General features: G+C 40.8%; 1 protein-coding gene across 3 annotated transcripts in view; it reads right to left on the bottom strand.

Moving 5' to 3' along the window:
• Nucleotides 1-17,911, bottom strand: part of RAPGEF5 (Rap guanine nucleotide exchange factor 5) — a gene marked incomplete at both ends in the record, with an annotated part of 215,021 nt that overhangs the window by 92,177 nt on the left and 104,933 nt on the right. For all 3 annotated transcript variants that reach the window (XM_079711491.1, XM_079711493.1, XM_079711492.1), the window contains 2 exons: nucleotides 5,057-5,182; nucleotides 15,740-15,813. In XM_079711491.1, coding sequence (XP_079567617.1) covers nucleotides 5,057-5,182; nucleotides 15,740-15,813 — 200 coding nt within the window. The remainder of the gene's footprint in view (nucleotides 1-5,056; nucleotides 5,183-15,739; nucleotides 15,814-17,911) is intronic.

Genomic DNA, 17,911 nt, shown 5'->3' with positions numbered 1-17,911 from the left:
CTTTAATCCAGCTATTTCACAGATACTAAACGTGAACAGTTTATACACTTTAAAAAGTTAGGACTCAAAATAAGCTAGTAGCTTAGCATTCCCTTTTCATTTTTCCTTCCCACACTTCACCACCACCATCCCTTCAATATGTAGCCGTCTGTCTTTCCTTCAGGGCTGTCCTCCTAGTGGTGCCTCCTTCTCAGGACTATCATGATTCTTGTCATCTCAGCTTCCTGTCCTCCTCCTACCAGGCCTCCCTCCGGTGATGACAGCTGAGAGAAGATGCCACCCGGGGGCAGTCAGACTTGAGTTCACACTTAGCCCATCTCTGCTTAATCACTCACCGGCCTCAGCTTTCTGATTCATCACACTGAAATAATAGCGTTTACCTCACAGATGGGCCCCCTCATCCTACTTTCTTACGAAAACTAACAAAACAAGTCAATGTCTCTTCATTATTTCTAGAATGAAGTGAAACGTCTCAGCCCTCAAAATCCTCCACAGTCTGGTCCCAATCTCATTTCTCACTAACTTTTCCATCTCCTGAATCCTTGTCACCATCTCCCTTACCCCCATTCTTGGTACCCTGGTGACAGAATGGTTTTGCTTTCCAAAAAATACCTTGTAGTTTTAGACATTTCTGTGCATTTTCTAATGCTATTCTTTCCTCCAGGAATGCTCTTCTTCAGTTTGGACTATTTAACTCCAACCTAAAACCTACTTTAAGGTCCACATCAAACTCAACCTCTGCCATGAGAAAGAATCCTGTTTCCCCAGGTGTAAATTCTTCCTCTGACACCCATGTATCTCTCTGGGGATTATCACCACTGCCTCCTTGTATTGCTGTTATTTGTGTCAGTATCTTTTCTCCACAACCTGACTATACTCCTTCAGGTAGGAACCACCATAGTTATTCCGGATCCCCTACGACATCAGCTTCAATAAAGGTGTACTGAATGAATAAACGACCAAGAGTATTCTAGAATAACAGTACGGAAACACCAACTCAAACTATGTGTTAGGAGAGCATCTCTAAAATCACAGTTAGTTCTGAAGGAGGCACACACATCATTGCAGCCAATGCCAAAGCTTTGGCCAAATAATTTAGTTCATTTTTAGGTTACCAGAGATTCTCTGTGCTGAAGGTATTGTCCAAGTATCTGGGTCTCAGAAGAAGTAGTCTCCATACTGTTAGCCAGAAACTCCATCAAACAATTTGTTAACGAGATAAACAGTGTTCTGTAGCATAAATTTCAGACACTTGAAACACACTGCAGGACAGCAGAACAAGGTAAATGTCTATGTAGTTTTTTGGCAAAGGTGACCAACCACTCTGGTGATAAACAGAGCTTTCTCATGTCTGTACCAGGAAACCGTAATAACAAATTCAAAAAACTGCTTAGTATAAATTAGCACACACATTCCCCCATTATCCCCCATTGATAATTGGCAGAATTATCAAATTCTGCCAATTTTACCATCTAAATGGCTCAACATCTGTGGCCTTCTCATTTCTGAGCTGCCACCCTGCTTCAGGCTTACATCTCTCACCTGACTCAACAATAGCTCTCTAAGGGTTCTCTGTAACACTTCCCTGTTCCCCACTCAATTTTTCCTCTAAACCAATGCCAGAGAGATCTTAAAAAGACCACATCTGATTATGCCACTTCCCTTCTTTGATGGCTTTCCTTTACCAGAAAGGCAAGTCTAAACTCCTTAGAGTGGATTGCCAGGTCTTTCACAACTTACAGCCCACCTCACCCCACCTCATTTCCTAAGAATTGCCCAGGGCTCAGCTCACGTGCCTTCCTGCTGGTCCCTCTGCCTTAAGCACTCTCCCTTGTCCTGCCCTTCTATGACCATTAGTCATTCTTCAAGCTCAAGCTCAAAAGTCCCCATTTGGTAACATGTGCCCCTTCCTCTATGGATATAATCATAGAATTAAGCCTAGAAAATATGATGCCCACATAAGAGGCAATTTCTTTAGAGAATTAATGACCAAATGTTAATCTCACTCTCATAATGTTTATAAGAAATAGCCATTTCTGTCCCCTTCTTAAAGTTCTCACATAATTTTCAACACTTAGGAATGAGTGCTGGCTAATTTTGCCTACAGCTTGTTAATATAAAATAGGAAAACGAAGTGCTTGCTGAGAAACTTGTGATAATTATACATTTAACTTTTTTTAAGCTTCAGAAACCCCTTGGCAAAAGCACAGAGTCAAGTGTTTCTCTAATTGCATCCATTTATAACCTAATCATGGCATTTACCAGTTTAAAAAGATAGCAGATATGCCCACTCAGAAATCTTGAAGCCCCTTCAATGTGTAACAAGATGTACCAGCAACAAAAGCTATATTCCATCAAATTCATGTCTATCTCTATGCAGTAGTACCTCAAAGTAGTTGTCTCATTTTGGCATACATGTACAAAAGGGGATGTGACATTCTAGGACTGGAGAAACAAAGTCATTTAGTGAAAAGAATGACTCAATAGGCAACTGGGATTCTAACTGAAATTTTACCACTGTGCACTTAAATAATTTTGGCCCAGGAATGGTAGATGAGGTAGTTGACGCATTTGAGAATCACAAAAGAAAGGAAATCTGTATGTAACTCTAGGGTTTGGTCGTTATTGTTATAAGAATAGGAAACTGCAAGCTGGGTTTACATTAAGTAAACTGCAATTTCCTCTGTATATTCTGTGTGTTTTAACTGAGTTTTCATGAACAAGAACAGATGACTGCTATTGAAGAGAAAATGAGGGCAGGAAAAATGAAAATGCTGCAATCATCTCATGGACACTGTGAATTCAGTGGGCTAGCAAAGGTATCTTTATAACAAGTGCTTAAGACATGAAAGAGTGAAAAAAGCTACCAGATGATTTTTATTCCTTACAAATTATTGTAAAAAGTAGAAGCACCTAGTATCAAATATTCTGTTTGGTAGAGTACTATGGAAGTCTCAGCCTTGAGGGTTGATCAGTTCAGACCGTGTCACCCTGCAGGAGGGAGACCACAAAATGGCTAAGTTTGTATTTATCACTAAGGAAGAAAGATCCTTAATAGTCACCTTTCCTTTCAGCCTCAGTAGGAAAAGTCTACGCAGAAAAGGCCATCATTCCAATATTTAGTTATACATCATCTTTCCTCTCAGAAATGTACACACTTCAGAGCTGTTATTGCATCAATATTATGACATTCATGCAAGAAGTAAAAAACCTTACTGTTCTCTTTTACAATTTAAAATGAAGGTTTAAAGAGAATAGTGAGTACACAACCGCCAGCAGAGTTACGTAAGCAAACCGTAAGCAAACCTTCCACCACTAAATTTCCGTCTCATGGTAAAAGTCCTTATAATAAAGAGCAGCAAGTTCAGATTTCTGTTACTATATATTTGGAGTGTATTATACTCTCATTAGCTGTAACTATAATATTCCAGATTCAACTAATAAGGCAAAGGCAACACAGGTACCTTTTTAATAACCATAAAGCTGTCTGTGGCCTAAGGCTGATGATTTCTCATCTTGGTGAAGTGGAACTCTATCTCCTATTGGTTTGATTTTAAAAGATCTTGCCCTCCCCTCAGGTTGTCACTGATCCACTGAATTGAGTATGCAATCCATTGTAAAATATGTCATCCATTTTAAGGGCCACTAAGAAAGAAAAATGTTCCCAGTTAAACTAGGACATGTTTTCGTATCATCAACTTTAAGACTCATCCTGATTTCAGACATGCTCAGATGTGCAGGGAAAGTGCACCTTGAAATCAATAAAATGTAGCATATGAAAACTACTGCTCTTCTAATTAAAATGAATGGAAAGGAATATTGTTTTGAGAAATTTAGGACATGAACCAGGATATTCAACTATTCTAAGGACGCAGAAGAAGTTAGGAGTCAGTCTTAGATATATACATGCAGTCAACCTCCAGGGTGCTTTTTAACAATTCAAACAAGTCCCTTAACTTTTCAGTAGTACCTACTGAGGTGAAGGCTCCTGAGACCTCCACTTGCACTTAAAGCCAATGGTCACCTCTAAGATAACTGCAATCACCAGGCTCTGAAACTGCTCATGATTCTCCCCCTTGAGACACCGATGCTTAATGACTTGCCGAATGGTTAGAGACGCGTTACATTATCAAACTAAACAGCGTGCCATCCTTGGACTTCTCACCTCCTCTCCAGCTCAGTAAATCCCTGGCATTTCTACTGATGGCCTTGGAGCAGAAAGAGCATGAAACAATATTTTTCCCCCTTGGAAAGGGTTGAAAATAAAACTCCAAGGAAAAATTAAAGTCAGAGAAGAGAGATGTTCGTAAACACTGAGGAATTTTCCCCTTCATGAGCAATCCTGGAGAGCTTAGCACTGAGAGTGAAGCCTTACAAACAACAACAACAAGTCAACAGACAACATGTAAAGCAGAAGAAAGTGGTCCCATTGTCTCCCTAGCATGACGGCAGCGTTCTCAGTTCTAAGGCTCAATCTGAATAACTGCTTTCAGGAGAACTGAGCAGAGCGTCCCTTTCCTCCAGTTGAACTACATCCAAACAATATAACTCTTGTTGGAACACGAACGCTCACAAGATACTGGGAAAACTCCCTTCTGACTCTCTCACTTAGTGTGAGCATCTAGAATCTGTTCGTCCATTCTTATCTGTCTCTTGTGACTTAGGAGGCATTTGCTTGATAACTAGATTCACCCCCTGTGCTAAATATAAAAGTACATCGTAACGTTCTTTCAAAACTCATATTCCACAAACTATCTGATGGGGTGAAACTCCCCAAGTGAAACCTGAAAGCCATCAAATAGACATGCATTCTTATTTGCGCCGATGCGTTCTTGTATTTCTACATGATTTACTTCTGTGAAGAGATCTCTTACAAAACCACTGGCTTAGAAAATTATAGTAGCTGTCATTTTTTACTAAGAAGCATGCTTTGGGGGGGAAAAAAACCCCAAACCTAAAGAACTTAAAATAAAATATTCTTTCCTTCAAACATACAAGCAGGCAGAAACATTTTCCACCCCTTCAAACCCGCATCCCCAAGAGGAAAAGGGCTTACATGTTCAGACTTCTCCTGTTCTTTTTTGTCCGTCTGCAAAAATTGACAGTTTTCTCTTGCCAGCTTCTGGACCAGCTCAATTCGCCCGATATCATCTCTCTCCTGAAGTTTGCATATCACCCCAGCCTTAAGAGTTGGAGAAAAAGCAAAGATATACCTAAATCCACAGTCCCAGGACATGACACCACTGCAAAGTTCACCTTATAACAGACTCATCTTCTCTGTCGCCTGGATTAAATCATGGTCTCGCTAAAATATTTTGCCTTTCCAAAATTGAAATTGTATTATCTTAACCTAGGAATGTCTCACCAGAAGACTTAAAGTGAGATCATTTATCAGTCTACGTTAAGAGAGTGAAAGGCAGAGCAAACTAAATCACTTGCTACTAAAGGGTGCTCCTGATATGCTACTATTTGTTCCTGACAGCCTGTTTCCTGTTACATAAGCCCAGCAAGAGGTTAAAAACTCATGGGAAAGTTAGCCAGGAACTACTCTGGCAGTAAGGGTGAAGTGATAGAGTACTAAAAATAACAGCACATAACCTCCTAATTCCTTAGCTCCACCAGCTCATTCCATGGACAAATACACAGTTCACAAGAAGATCACAAGATCATTCTTCTTTTTTCATAACTGGAAAGTTACTATGGGGCATTATTAGTAAAATACCTCCAATGTTGCATAAAATATGGTGGAAAAGTTTATTAAAAATAAACTGCAAAAAGAAAGCTTAGAATTTCATCAGGGTTTAGAAATGGTCCACAAAGCATCATACTTTTTATGATACCCACGAACCAAATAATAATAATATGAAGAAGGAGAATCTAGGACTTTGATCAGAAACAAAAAGTGGTTATATCACACACATTATGAACTGTTTCTGCTCAAATTCTTTCAAAAATGGTTCACACTGACATATCAGGACACTATCTAAAAGGAAATCAGAAGTTACTCTTGGCAGGAACAGCCAAAACTATCAAGTCTTTGTTTTACCCTATACAATCTATAGGATTCGAATGGACCCAGCAACATGACCAAATAGGGCAGCAAGTGATCACAGCTTCAGGGTCTTAACAGTTTGTACTAAAGACACACATTTTGTTGAGTGGGCATCAGAAAAATGGAATTTTCCATTCAAAGCAATGACTAAGTATTTATTCCTAAGGGCAAGGACATCACCTTAACTAGCAGTTTCTCCAACAAATAGGAAGGAAACAAACAAACAAACAAAATCATTGACGTGGCCCAAATCAGATTCCCATGGAACAGCAAGTGGAATTCCTCCACCAAACTCAGACATGTATGTTTACAGCATCCTTTCACAAGTGGTCTTCCAGTTTGTCTCCAAGGTTCCCAAGGACAAGGATCTCAGTTTATCTTAAGACAGCCTGTACAGTGCTGGAGAGCCAGAATTACTGGAAAGTCCCTTATCATGCTAGACAAAACCACTGAACTTCAAACAATGAGTACTAGTATTGCCTTTAAAGCAATTGCAAGTATGTCTATTTTTTATCCAATATGACAAACTTCCAAATATTTAAATACCACTGTTTATGATATCCTCCTCTTTGCATTTCTCACGTACGTTCCCCCAGCTCCCTATTTTATTTACTCATTCAGTCACTCACTCAACTGATTTTATTTGAACCACCACCATGTGCCAAGATCTATTATAGATTCTAGGGATACAGTAGTCAATAATAACAGTAAAAACAAAGTCCCACATGTCATGGAGCTTATATTCACCAGGGGATGTGGATTATATAACATACAGATATGAAACAGCAGATGGTAATATATGCTAGGAAGGAAAACAAAGCAGGGTAAGGGACAGAGAAATGTTATTAAGATAGAAATGTCAGGGAAGGATCCTTTGGTTGACATTTGAGTGGAGCTATAAAGGAAGTGAAGAATGTTACAGGCAGAGGAACAGAAGTGCAAGGGCCCTAAGGCTTGGGTGTGCTTGGCATGTTGGACGGAGAGCAAAGGGCACAGCAGGGCTGGAGCAGAGCTGGTAAGGGAGAGCCGGTGGAACTGCTCAGAGAGGTGAAGCCGACCAGAGCATGCAGCTTCTTTACAGGATGTGTAAGAGGTTTACATTCTTTTTCTGAACAAGATGGAAATACTTAGGAATGTTTTGAACATGGGATTGGAATAATCTGACATTTTAACAGGATCCTTCTGTCTTCTGGGTTGAGAAAACACTGTCAAGTGGCGGGGAGCAGTTAAAGCTAGAAGACCAGTTAGGAGATCGGTCTTCAGACAAGAAATGGCTTGGAACTTGTGGTAGTGGTGGAGGTGGGGAGAAGTGATTAAAATCTGGATCTGTTTCAAAGGAAGGGCTAGCAGAATTGGTCTCTAAGATATTTGGCCTGAGTCACTGGAAGGATAGGGTTGTCATTTCCTGAGACTGGAAGACTTGGGGAGGAGATCTAGTAAGGGATATGCCTATTAGACATCCAAGTGGAGCTGCCGGGTTGGCAGTCTGGAGGTCCAGAGAAGTCTAAGCTGGAGATAGGACTTCGGGAGTCATCATAATGTAGATGGTATTTAAACCAGAGGAAGGACTGAAGTTACCAATGGAGTGACGTAAACAGAGAAGAGAAGAAATCCATGAGCTGAGTCTAATATTTAGATATTGGGAAGATGAGAATAAGGAGGAGGGGCTCTAGGAGGAGAACCCAGTGAGTAGTGATGGTGGTGTTTCAAGGAGGAGGGAGTGAAAAACTGTATCCAGCGCAGCTGAAACATCAAATAAGGAGTTCAAAACAACTGACACTGAATTTAACAAAAGTAACTGGTGACTTTGAAAGTAACTTTTTTTTTTTCTTTTGCAGTACGTGGGCCTCTCACTGCTGCGGCCCCTCCCGCTGCAGAGCACAGGCTCCAGACGCGCAGGCTCAGTAGTTGTGGCTCACAGGCCCAGCCACTCTGCAGCATGTGGCATCCTCCCGGACCGGGGCACGAACCCGCGTCCCCTGCACTGGCAGGCGGACTCTCAACCACTGCGCCACCAGGGAAGCCCTGACAGTAACTTTTTTTTTTTGAGAAAAAAAGTGGTAGGGGGGAAAAAAGCCTTACTCACATGGTTTTAACAGAGAATGAAAGACAACTCTTTTGAGGAGTTTTACTTCAAGAAATGGGGCACTAGGACTTCCCTGGTGGTCCAGTGGGTAAGACTCCTCGCTCCCAATGCAGGGGGCCCGGGTTCCATCCCTAGTCTGGGAACTCCCACATGTATGCCGCAACTACGAGTTCGCATGCTGCAACTAAGAAGACCACCTGCCACAACTAAAACAAAAAAAGATCCCGCGTGCCGCAACTAAGACCCAGCAGAGCCTAAATAAATAAATAAATTTTAAAAAAAGAAATGGGGCACTAGTTAAAGAGTGATGTTGCAGGGGGCTTTGCTTGCTTGTTTAGGGTGAGGGATATTCCAGCACATTTATCTTTATTAGAAATCATACAGTGTAGAGGGAAATCTGATGATGTGGGCAAGACGGCATTTTTAGGAGAAATGTCCTTGAGAAGGAAAGAGCATAAAGACCTACTCTCAGAAACATGCATATGAGTATTTCACTCACTGTAATAGGAGGGGAGGTAGAGTACGGGGGGAACATGCCAGTAGGTTAGCATATCGGTGGTGGGAACGAGGAAATTCTTTTCTGAAGGCCTCTATTTCAGAAATAAGAAGTCAGGTGATTAGCTGAGAGTAAGGACTGTGAGAAGATCCTGGAAGTATAAGAAAAGAAGGCATGTAATGGTCATTTCAGTTCCAAGGGTTGGCAAACTTTTTTTGTAAAGGGCCAGAGTGTAAATATTCTAGGCTCAGTGGGGCATGTGGTCTTTGGTGCAACTACCCAAGTGTCCAGTTTTAGCACAAAAGCAGCAAGAGACGGTATGTAAATGAATGAGCATGGCTGTGTTCCAATAACACTTTATTTACAAAAACAGGCAGTAGGCTGTGGTTTCTCAACTCCTAACCTGAAAGAAGAGGCAACCGGACAAGGAAAGTAGAATCAGATTGCCGAGCATTAATAAGGGCCCACTGGATTTTGGTTTTAGATCCTTTTACCATCCTAGCCGTCCTCCTTAGCGTGTATCGGTTTGTCAGGATTTTAATGGAGCCCATAACCTGAGATAATGCTGAATACACGGGTCAATCTTGAAGATGTTCTTTTAATCAATACTAGAGAGTAAAAGAGGATCAGCAGTGTTAAGGATGCTCCTTTAAACTACGAAGGCAAGGAAATTATTCAGGGAAATTTCTACACAAAAATTACTAACATTCTTTAAATGTTTTGACACTTAATGGAATATGTTTCTGTTATCTAGAAAATTCATTTATGTTGACCAACTAGGATTTCTTCTCCCTCCAGCCCTGTCATCCTCACGGCGTTTAATATATTGTCCTGCTAGAGGAGAGAGGGTGTTAATGACGCTGCAAGCTCTGGACCTGCTCCGTGGCTGCTTATTCAGTAGTGTGATGGATTGGTCCCCATCTCTCTCTGCTCCCCATTGTGGCAGCCCTGTGTAATAGAGGGCACTTGTGAGATGGGGCCAGGCAGGGGTGGCACACAGGAGGAAAGCACTGTGAGCTAACTAATTTGGTGAGTGAGAATGAGCCTGTTACCTTTTCTCACCAGCACAGGCTCCAAAGCAACTGGGCTAAGCTTCCATAGACTCCAATTTGGAGAGAGAGTCTTTCCTTCTGTCTGTGGGTGCCATATGTATTTTTAAAAACACAACTGATAATAGCATCAGCAAAAAAAAAACGGTAGGACTGAGTACAGGAAATTTAAGAGACCTCGACTATTTTTTTGGTTTCTGTGTGAACATGAGTTTTTTGCTTAGGATCCTAAATAGAGACTTTTCTTTCTTGAGGAAATACATTTTTATTAGAACCAGATAACTTGGGTTTACAAATTATGTATTTTAAACACAAAATGCTATTACTTTAAAAAATGAGTTTCAGATTTGACTCATTTATTTCTTATTTATAATTAAATCATCTTATAATTTAAAAAGGAATATTGCTATCTTGATTTTCTGGTTTCTGCATAATTTCTAGATGCATTTTCACAAGATAATCAATTCTACAGCACTCCTTACATATAACTATCAAAAAAGGCTTTCAAGGAGGGTTATGTAAGCTTCTTCATTCCCTAGAGGACTTTAATCCCAGAGAGATGCCCGTACATCCTGGATAGTTTTATAAGACAGTCCTCTTTGGAAATACCACAGTAAACCAGATGTTCTCTGGGGGGGTTCCTTTCACAGTTCTGTAATTTAGTGATTTAATTCAAAAAAGCCATGAATTTATTAATATATTTTGAGAGCTTTGTTATGGCAGGAGAAGCAAGATAACTAACAGCCCTTGATCTAGACTTTCACATTCCTGGACTACTTAATTTATCTATGTGAAATTAATTATAAACAGTTTACCTAACACTGTTAGGCCAGAAAAAAATAAAAGATTAATGTGTAACCATCAGAAGAGTTATTTAAGAGCCTTATTTCAAGGTCTACTTTGAAAAAAAAAATCTCTGTAATGCATAATTAAAGCTATTTATATCATTTTCAGTATTTGAGAAGAGAAATGTTATGAATGTAAATGAAAAGTCTGCTTCCTTTATAAATGGAGTCATAGAAATGTCTGGTCCATTCTTTCAGTGGTGAAATGAAACTTGGACAGAATTCCCTTAGGAAAAACTGCAAACTAAATGAACAGCCCTTATGCCATAAGGTGAAAGAGCACAAGTTCTACGTATGGAAGCATTTCCTGCATTATCATAACCTTAAAAATCACCTTTTCTAAAACACCATGCAAAAATTGCTATCAAGGGAGGGAAAACCAGGATGAAAGAATCCACCTTTCATGAAAGCACTTTTGTAATAACAGAATGCTTTTCAATACAAATTCAGGGTATTCGGGTAAACTCGTATTGATTGTTACATAATAGATTCATTTCTGCAAACTTAAATCTTGAATAGAAATTCATAAATTTTTTTTTTGTTACTTTGAACACAAAGTCCAAATGACAGAATAAAACACTGATGGCCTGGGATGGTGTACTATATTACCTATTTCCAACACAGAAAGTAGAATTCTTTCCAGGAAAATTCAGAAGACAATTCATAATAAATGAATAATTTTTAAAATTTCATTTTATTATTCATTTTCTCAAATTTCTCCAGAGAAAGAAAAGTATGACAAATTTCCTACTGGTTGGAATAGAAAAATACACCTTTTGATAACTGCGGAAAGGATCAAGAAAAGAACATACAGTGAAAAGTACAGGCGATAGAAAGTGTGATGGTAAAGGCAGGTTTACTAATGTCCAGGGCATCACTAGGATGGGCCTCAGACACCATGCCGGGGCATCATAGCGCCTTAGGAAGCGTTCAGTGATTCCCGGTCCCTCACTGTACAGATGAGGCAGTGCAAGTTCAGGGGGCGTTCACTGCTCCGGTCCCCCTCCCTTGTGGAATTACCTGTGTTGATACACCACACTGGTCACACAGACCCATCCCCTACAAACACCGCGTGATACTGTGTCCTGCCAAAGTGGGCTGGGGGCGGGGAAGGAGGCAGAAACCATAGCTGTGTGGAATTTAGTACTGTTATTTCCCTTAAATATGTTCTTAATCTATTACACTTTTATAATTATCTCTTCTGATGAGATTGTACAAAATTGTACATTTTTTGTACAAAAAAATGTACAAAAATAATTACATATTTACATAATTGATGAAGTAAGGGGTTCATTCATTACATATATTTAATTCCTTGAATTTTCCGACTGTTATTTATCTGTATCTGTATATTTTATCTTGTTTTGACCTGAGAGAAATTACAGCTCAGATCTGCATACATTACTGATCATTTTGCTAAGCAGAGCAGCAAAGTTGGCAAATAATAAAGAAGTTTAAAAAAAGAAAATAAGTAAATTTAATAAATTCTAACACAAAGGATTTAAAAGGGTCACCTGTTTTCTATGATAGCTATCACAACCTTAAATAAGAGCTTTCTTCAGTCTATTTTTTTTTTGAAAAATCACATTTTGCTGATAAAACAATCATGAACTATGTGGCAATCGATTTGTATAATTGACAGTTATTATCACTTAATATTAAAATGATTGATTCCAATGGAGGAATAGGAGACAAACTAATGACTGAATCCAGTGGTCTATGGCCACCCGAATAAAAGCAAGAATTTCCAAAGTTCAGCATGTTATAAATTACTCATTGAATATCTCACTAGAACCTGCAAAATTTCTATCCAACTGATAAATATTCTTTAATCCTTTAGTCCTAAATAAAGGGCTATAACGAGTGAAGGGTCTAGAATGTTTTCTGTAAGTGCAGATACCATAATGGCAGACAGAGCAACACTGCAGCCCAGTCCTGTTAGATACCTTAAATATTCAGACCAAAAAGTAATGTGATACTGATCATGACAATGAGAATAACTCCAGGAGGCTGTACTTACTGTGTGCCAGGCACTGTTCTAACTGCTTCACATATATTCCTTTGATCTTCAAAACAATTGTCTCCATTTTACAGATGTTAGAAAGGCAGCTTAGCACAGGGGTGAAAAGCAAGGATGTAGGAGCCAGACTACCTTGGCTGGATTCCCATCCCCACCACTTAGCAGCTCATCTGTGAAGTGGTGGTAAGTATATTATCTGCCTCATAGGGTTTGTTGTGAGGTTTAAGTATGTTAATAAAAGCAAGGAGCTTAGAAGAGTGCGTTTGAAGTACTGTCTAAGTGTTAACTCTCAACACTCTTACAGAAAAGGAACATGCGGCACCAGAGAGTAGTGTAACTTGCCCAGGGTTGCTGTGACAATGCAGCCTGGCCCAGGAGACAACACTCTTAACCTCACGGATGCTGCCTGACATTCGCGGAAACTCTTTTATGTGCCAGGGTGGCACGCATTTTTATGTGGCTTCATTTCAACCTCATGACAACTTTATAACATCTCTACTTTACAAAGATGAAAAACAAGCATGCTAGTCACTGCCTAGCATGCTGGGGACACTTGGGTGACAAAGACACGGATGCCACCCTACAGGAACGAACTGGTTTAGAGACAATAAAGAACTTGCCTCCAGGCACCAGCTATGAGGAAGAAGGGCTGGGATGTAAACCCCAGGCTACATGCTCCCTTCACTCTTCCTACACATCACTGCATGGAAATAGGGAGCTTCCTAGGCAGAAAAGATATTTTTAGAGAGAAAGGAAAGAAAGGAATCCACATATGAGGAGAGAACTAGAGTTTTCCGGTAGGTAGTAAACCTGTGTACAGCAAGGCCCAGTCTCTCTGGAGTTAGTGACTGGCTTAACCCTTTATACACCCAAAGTTTTCAACACCCAGGGGACATTTTCCCCATAGTGACATAATTCATCATGTACGGGGAAGGAATGAGAAACCAGTGAGCACTTAACTTGTTTAAAATATACTCTGAAGACTACATAATTATGCATCCCAGTGAATTAACTCATGACTCTCCAAACCTAAAGAGAATCTGTTCCTGATCTAATTATCAATTCACTGGTTTCAATTGGTTTCATGATTCCATTCCCCTGTACATTCTGTAGATGCGCAGAGATGTCACCATTGCTGAAGAAAAACCACAAAACCTCGTAGAGCAAGGTCTATGCATCCATTTGAGATACAAAGGGGAATAAAATTGCATTAAAACAGACTTTTGTCCACAGAATAAGTCCAAAATAAATTAAAAATAGCAGTTTAAATTTAGAAACTAAATAATAAACTGTCCTACTAATAACTTAATGCCTTAAGAAACCTTTGAGAAAGCTATACTTGCCCAGGTTTGCTTGGAAGCCTGAAGTATAATTTCAGTATGAGCCTGTGGATTGCAGCATTCTGAATATTACCACAGCAAAACAATTCCAGACAAGTCCTTATATGAACTTACTAGAACACGACAACCTCTGCAACTCTGGCTGAGAAAGCTAATGTGATTATTCTGACCAGAATCCACAGACTTACAACTTTAAAGGTGAAGTGTGCGGCGTCAACCAAACTAAGAATCTTTTTTTCTCCAGGCCTACTGAGGTATACTTAATATACAAAAAGTCACACACATTTAATGTATCCATTTTGATGAGTTTGGACCCGTGTGATACCAGCATACCATCACCACAATCCTGAGAGACCATTTCCTCTGTAGGTCTAGCTAGTAGAACCGAGCAACGCCCTGCATGGAGTAAGGGCTCAAACGGGCTTGCCTGTTTCCAGAGCTTTTCCACTCCTTTCCCCCTGAGTGTAGAGTAGCTCCGATTCTTCTCCCTGGGTAGATCAATCAACCCATGGCTCTATACACACCATGATCGATTTCTCAGTAGTACACTCCCCTGGACCCACTCCTTTCTCGTTCTTATGTATAATAAAATGCAATGGCTGGGCTTCCCTGGTGGCGCAGTGGTTGAGAGTCCGCCTGCCGATGCAGGGGACACGGGTTCGTGCCCCGGTCTGGGAGGATCCCACATGCCGCGGAGCGGCTGGGCCCGTGAGCCATGGCCGCTGAGCCTGCGCGTCCGGAGCCTGTGCTCCGCAACGGGAGAGGCCACAGCAGTGAGAGGCCCGCGTACCACAAAAAAAAAAAAAAAAAACAAAAAAAACAAACAAACAAAAAAATGCAATGGCTTATTTATTCAACATACTTCTCTTTTTAATCCTCACAACTCCCCTATCAGGTAGGTTCAGAGATGAGTCACCGAAAACTCCAAAGGGTTAACAAACTGGCTTATGGTAGCTAGGTATTTAGCCATGCCAAACAAGGCTACAGCTGTGTGTCAAGGGGGTGGAACTCTGCGGAGTGGAGTTGAACTGTTGAGGGCTTGCAAAAGAATGTCCTCGTGCCATCTGTTCTGCTTCTTGCCCTGCTGTCCCCACAAAGAATCTCTAGGGCTTCCCTGGTGGCGCAGTGGTTGAGAGTCCGCCTGCCGATGCAGAGAACGCGGGTTCGTGCCCCGGTCCGGGAAGATCCCACATGCCGCGGAGCGGCTGGGCCCGTGAGCCATGGCCGCTGAGCCTGCGCGTCCCGAGCCTGTGCTCCGCAACGGGAAAGGCCACAACAGTGAGAGGCCCACGTACCACAAAAAAAAAAAAAAGAATCTCTAAATGCTCTACACTTACATAAAGTTAATAGTTGATAGCAGTAGGGTACCCAAAGTTTTTATGCTGCCATAGTATTTGGAGGTCAGCTGCTACTAAAAGCATGTCCATACCACAAGGTAAATGCTGGGGGTGGGCACAGAAACTTTGCCAGGTGAGGCATCGCACTGATCTGTCTGGCCCTGCCCCGGCTGTCATGCTGTCAGCCGGCTGATTCTCCTCTGCCATCTCCAGGGGACAGTCTACCCTATGGCGGTATCTCCTGGTTCTTCACTTACTTTGCTTGCTGTCTGGGAAGTGAAGGATGTCTCCGGATCTGTCCCTCCCCCATGAATCAAACTATAAACATGAAGAGCAACTTAGGTTTTTCTTGTGAAATATCTCTTATCAAAAATAAGTGCTTCATTCCCATAATATGACTATTGTACAGAACACAAAAGGTGAGACCTGTATCATCTGCAAACACTTGTGCTATCTCACAACTCTCACCACAGAAGAAGGGTGTAAGGAGGGGCTGTCACAGAACTTGTCACACCTGAGGATCTGCAACACCTTCAGCCTCTGTCACAGTTACGTGTTTGTCACTGTTTTCTTCATCTTGTTCAATTGCTTAAATAAAAAAAAGAAAAAGAACAATATTAAACAAATGTAGCATCATAAGAAAATTGTTTCACGTCATTTTCTTTTCAGATGGCAATCTGGCAGGAAAAAGTAATGTTAGGTAGAGTCCCAAAACGTAAATATCAGTACTGCTTTTTTAATTATTCGGATGAAAAGTCTAACTAATAGCACTGGGCACTTTTCATGTACATTATCTCATTTGTTAAATCACTGGCATTGGAGCAATCCGATCTCAATTTTCCGCGTCACCTCAACCCATCAAGACATCATCATGTCAGTTTTGTACTTCACCCAAGGGGGAGCTGGGGTACAGGTGAAGGCTTCTATCCAGTTCATGTGAGAACATCATTTTTTTTTTTTTTTTTTTTTTTGCGGTATGCGGGCCTCTCACTGTTGTGGCCTCTCCCGCTGCGGAGCACAGGCTCCGGACGCGCCCGCTCAGCGGCCATGGCTCACGGGCCCAGCCACTCCGCGGCATGTGGGATCCTCCCGGACCGGGGCACGAACCCGTGTCCCCTGCATCGGCAGGCGGGCTCTCAACCACTGCGCCACCAGGGAAGCCCCATATTTTTTCTTATGTGATTTTTTTTGGCTAACAGTTTACTGTTATATAATGAAGGAAGCATGATTTTTTTCAAACTGAAGTATAGTTGATTTACAATGTTGTGTTAGTTTCAAGTGTACAGCAAAGTGATTCAGTTATACATATATATATTATTTTTCAGATTATTTTCCATTATAGGTTATTACAAGACACTGAATATAGCTCCCTGTACTACACAGTAGGGCCTTGTTATTTATCTAGTTTATATATAGTAGTGTGTATCAGCTAATCCCAAACTCCTAATTTATCCAGCACCCCCCTTTTCCCTTTGATAACCATAAATTTGTTTTCTATGTCTGTGAGTCTCTTTCTGTTTTGTAAATAAGTTCATTTGTATCATTTTTTTAGACCCCACATATAAGTGATATCATATGATATTTGTCTTTCTCTATCTGACTTACTTCACTTAGTGTGATAATCTCTAGGTCCACCCATGTTGCTGTAAATGACATTTCATTCTTCTTTATTACTGAGTAGTATTCCATTGTATATATGTGCCACATCTTCTTTATCCATTCACCTGTGGATGGACACTTAGGTTGCTTCCATGTCCTGGCTATTGTAAACAGTGCTGCTATGAACATTGGGGTGCATGTACCTTTTCGAGTTAGAGTTTTCTCTGGGTATATACCCAGGAGTGATCGATTGCTAGAGGAAGCACAATATTTTATATTTGGATTGTACAGAGCATTGTTACCACAAAATTCCAAACTATGGAGTCTTGAATCCACCTCTTCTCCCATACTTCCCCAGCATCTCCCTATCCAAGTCCTTGTCACCCTTTCTGCACCGGTGCAATAACCTCCTACCACAAAGCCCCTGATTCCAACCTCTCCCTAATAAAATCGGGCTTGAGCACAACTGCTAAACAATCAGTCTCAAAAAATATAATAAGTGCCCTGCTTTGGCCTCTGTATCACTTATCTCATCAAGTCTGAACACTGTTCATCACAGAAGGTCTTCCTTGAATTCTCCAGCTTCTTCCTCATCTCCAACTTCACTTTGACATTTAACATCAGAACGTATTGTACCAGCTCTGATCCAAACTCTATGATTTCATTATTTTTCTCCTTGTATAGCCTGCTCTTCCATTTTAACAAATATGTACTTAGTACCTACTAGGTGCCTGGCACTGGGGTTATTCCTGTGAACAAGATAGGTAAGCTCCTGACCTCATGAAGTACACATACTAGCTGGGGGGATAGCTGACAACTACTGTTCCAACTGGTAACAATCATAATTATTACAATAATAATCTTTAAAAATAAGATGGGATTAAAGATCATGATAAATGGTGAAATGACAGAAAACCAACTGGGGGAGGTCATTGCAGAGAGCAGGCCGTGCACGGTGCTTCTCTGAAGAAGTGATATGTGGGCTGAGACCCGAGGTTGAGACGGAGCTGCCCGAGACAGGTAAGAGTGATGCAAGACAAGCCTGGAGAGAGCATGGACCACGGTAAATTCAGATGTTAGTCTAAGA

This window comes from Hyperoodon ampullatus (genome assembly GCF_949752795.1).
Source record: "Hyperoodon ampullatus genome assembly, chromosome: 9".
NCBI lineage: Eukaryota > Metazoa > Chordata > Mammalia > Artiodactyla > Ziphiidae > Hyperoodon > Hyperoodon ampullatus.
The sequence above is the reverse complement of the archived record's forward strand: the minus strand, read 5'-3'. Positions and strand labels throughout refer to the sequence as shown.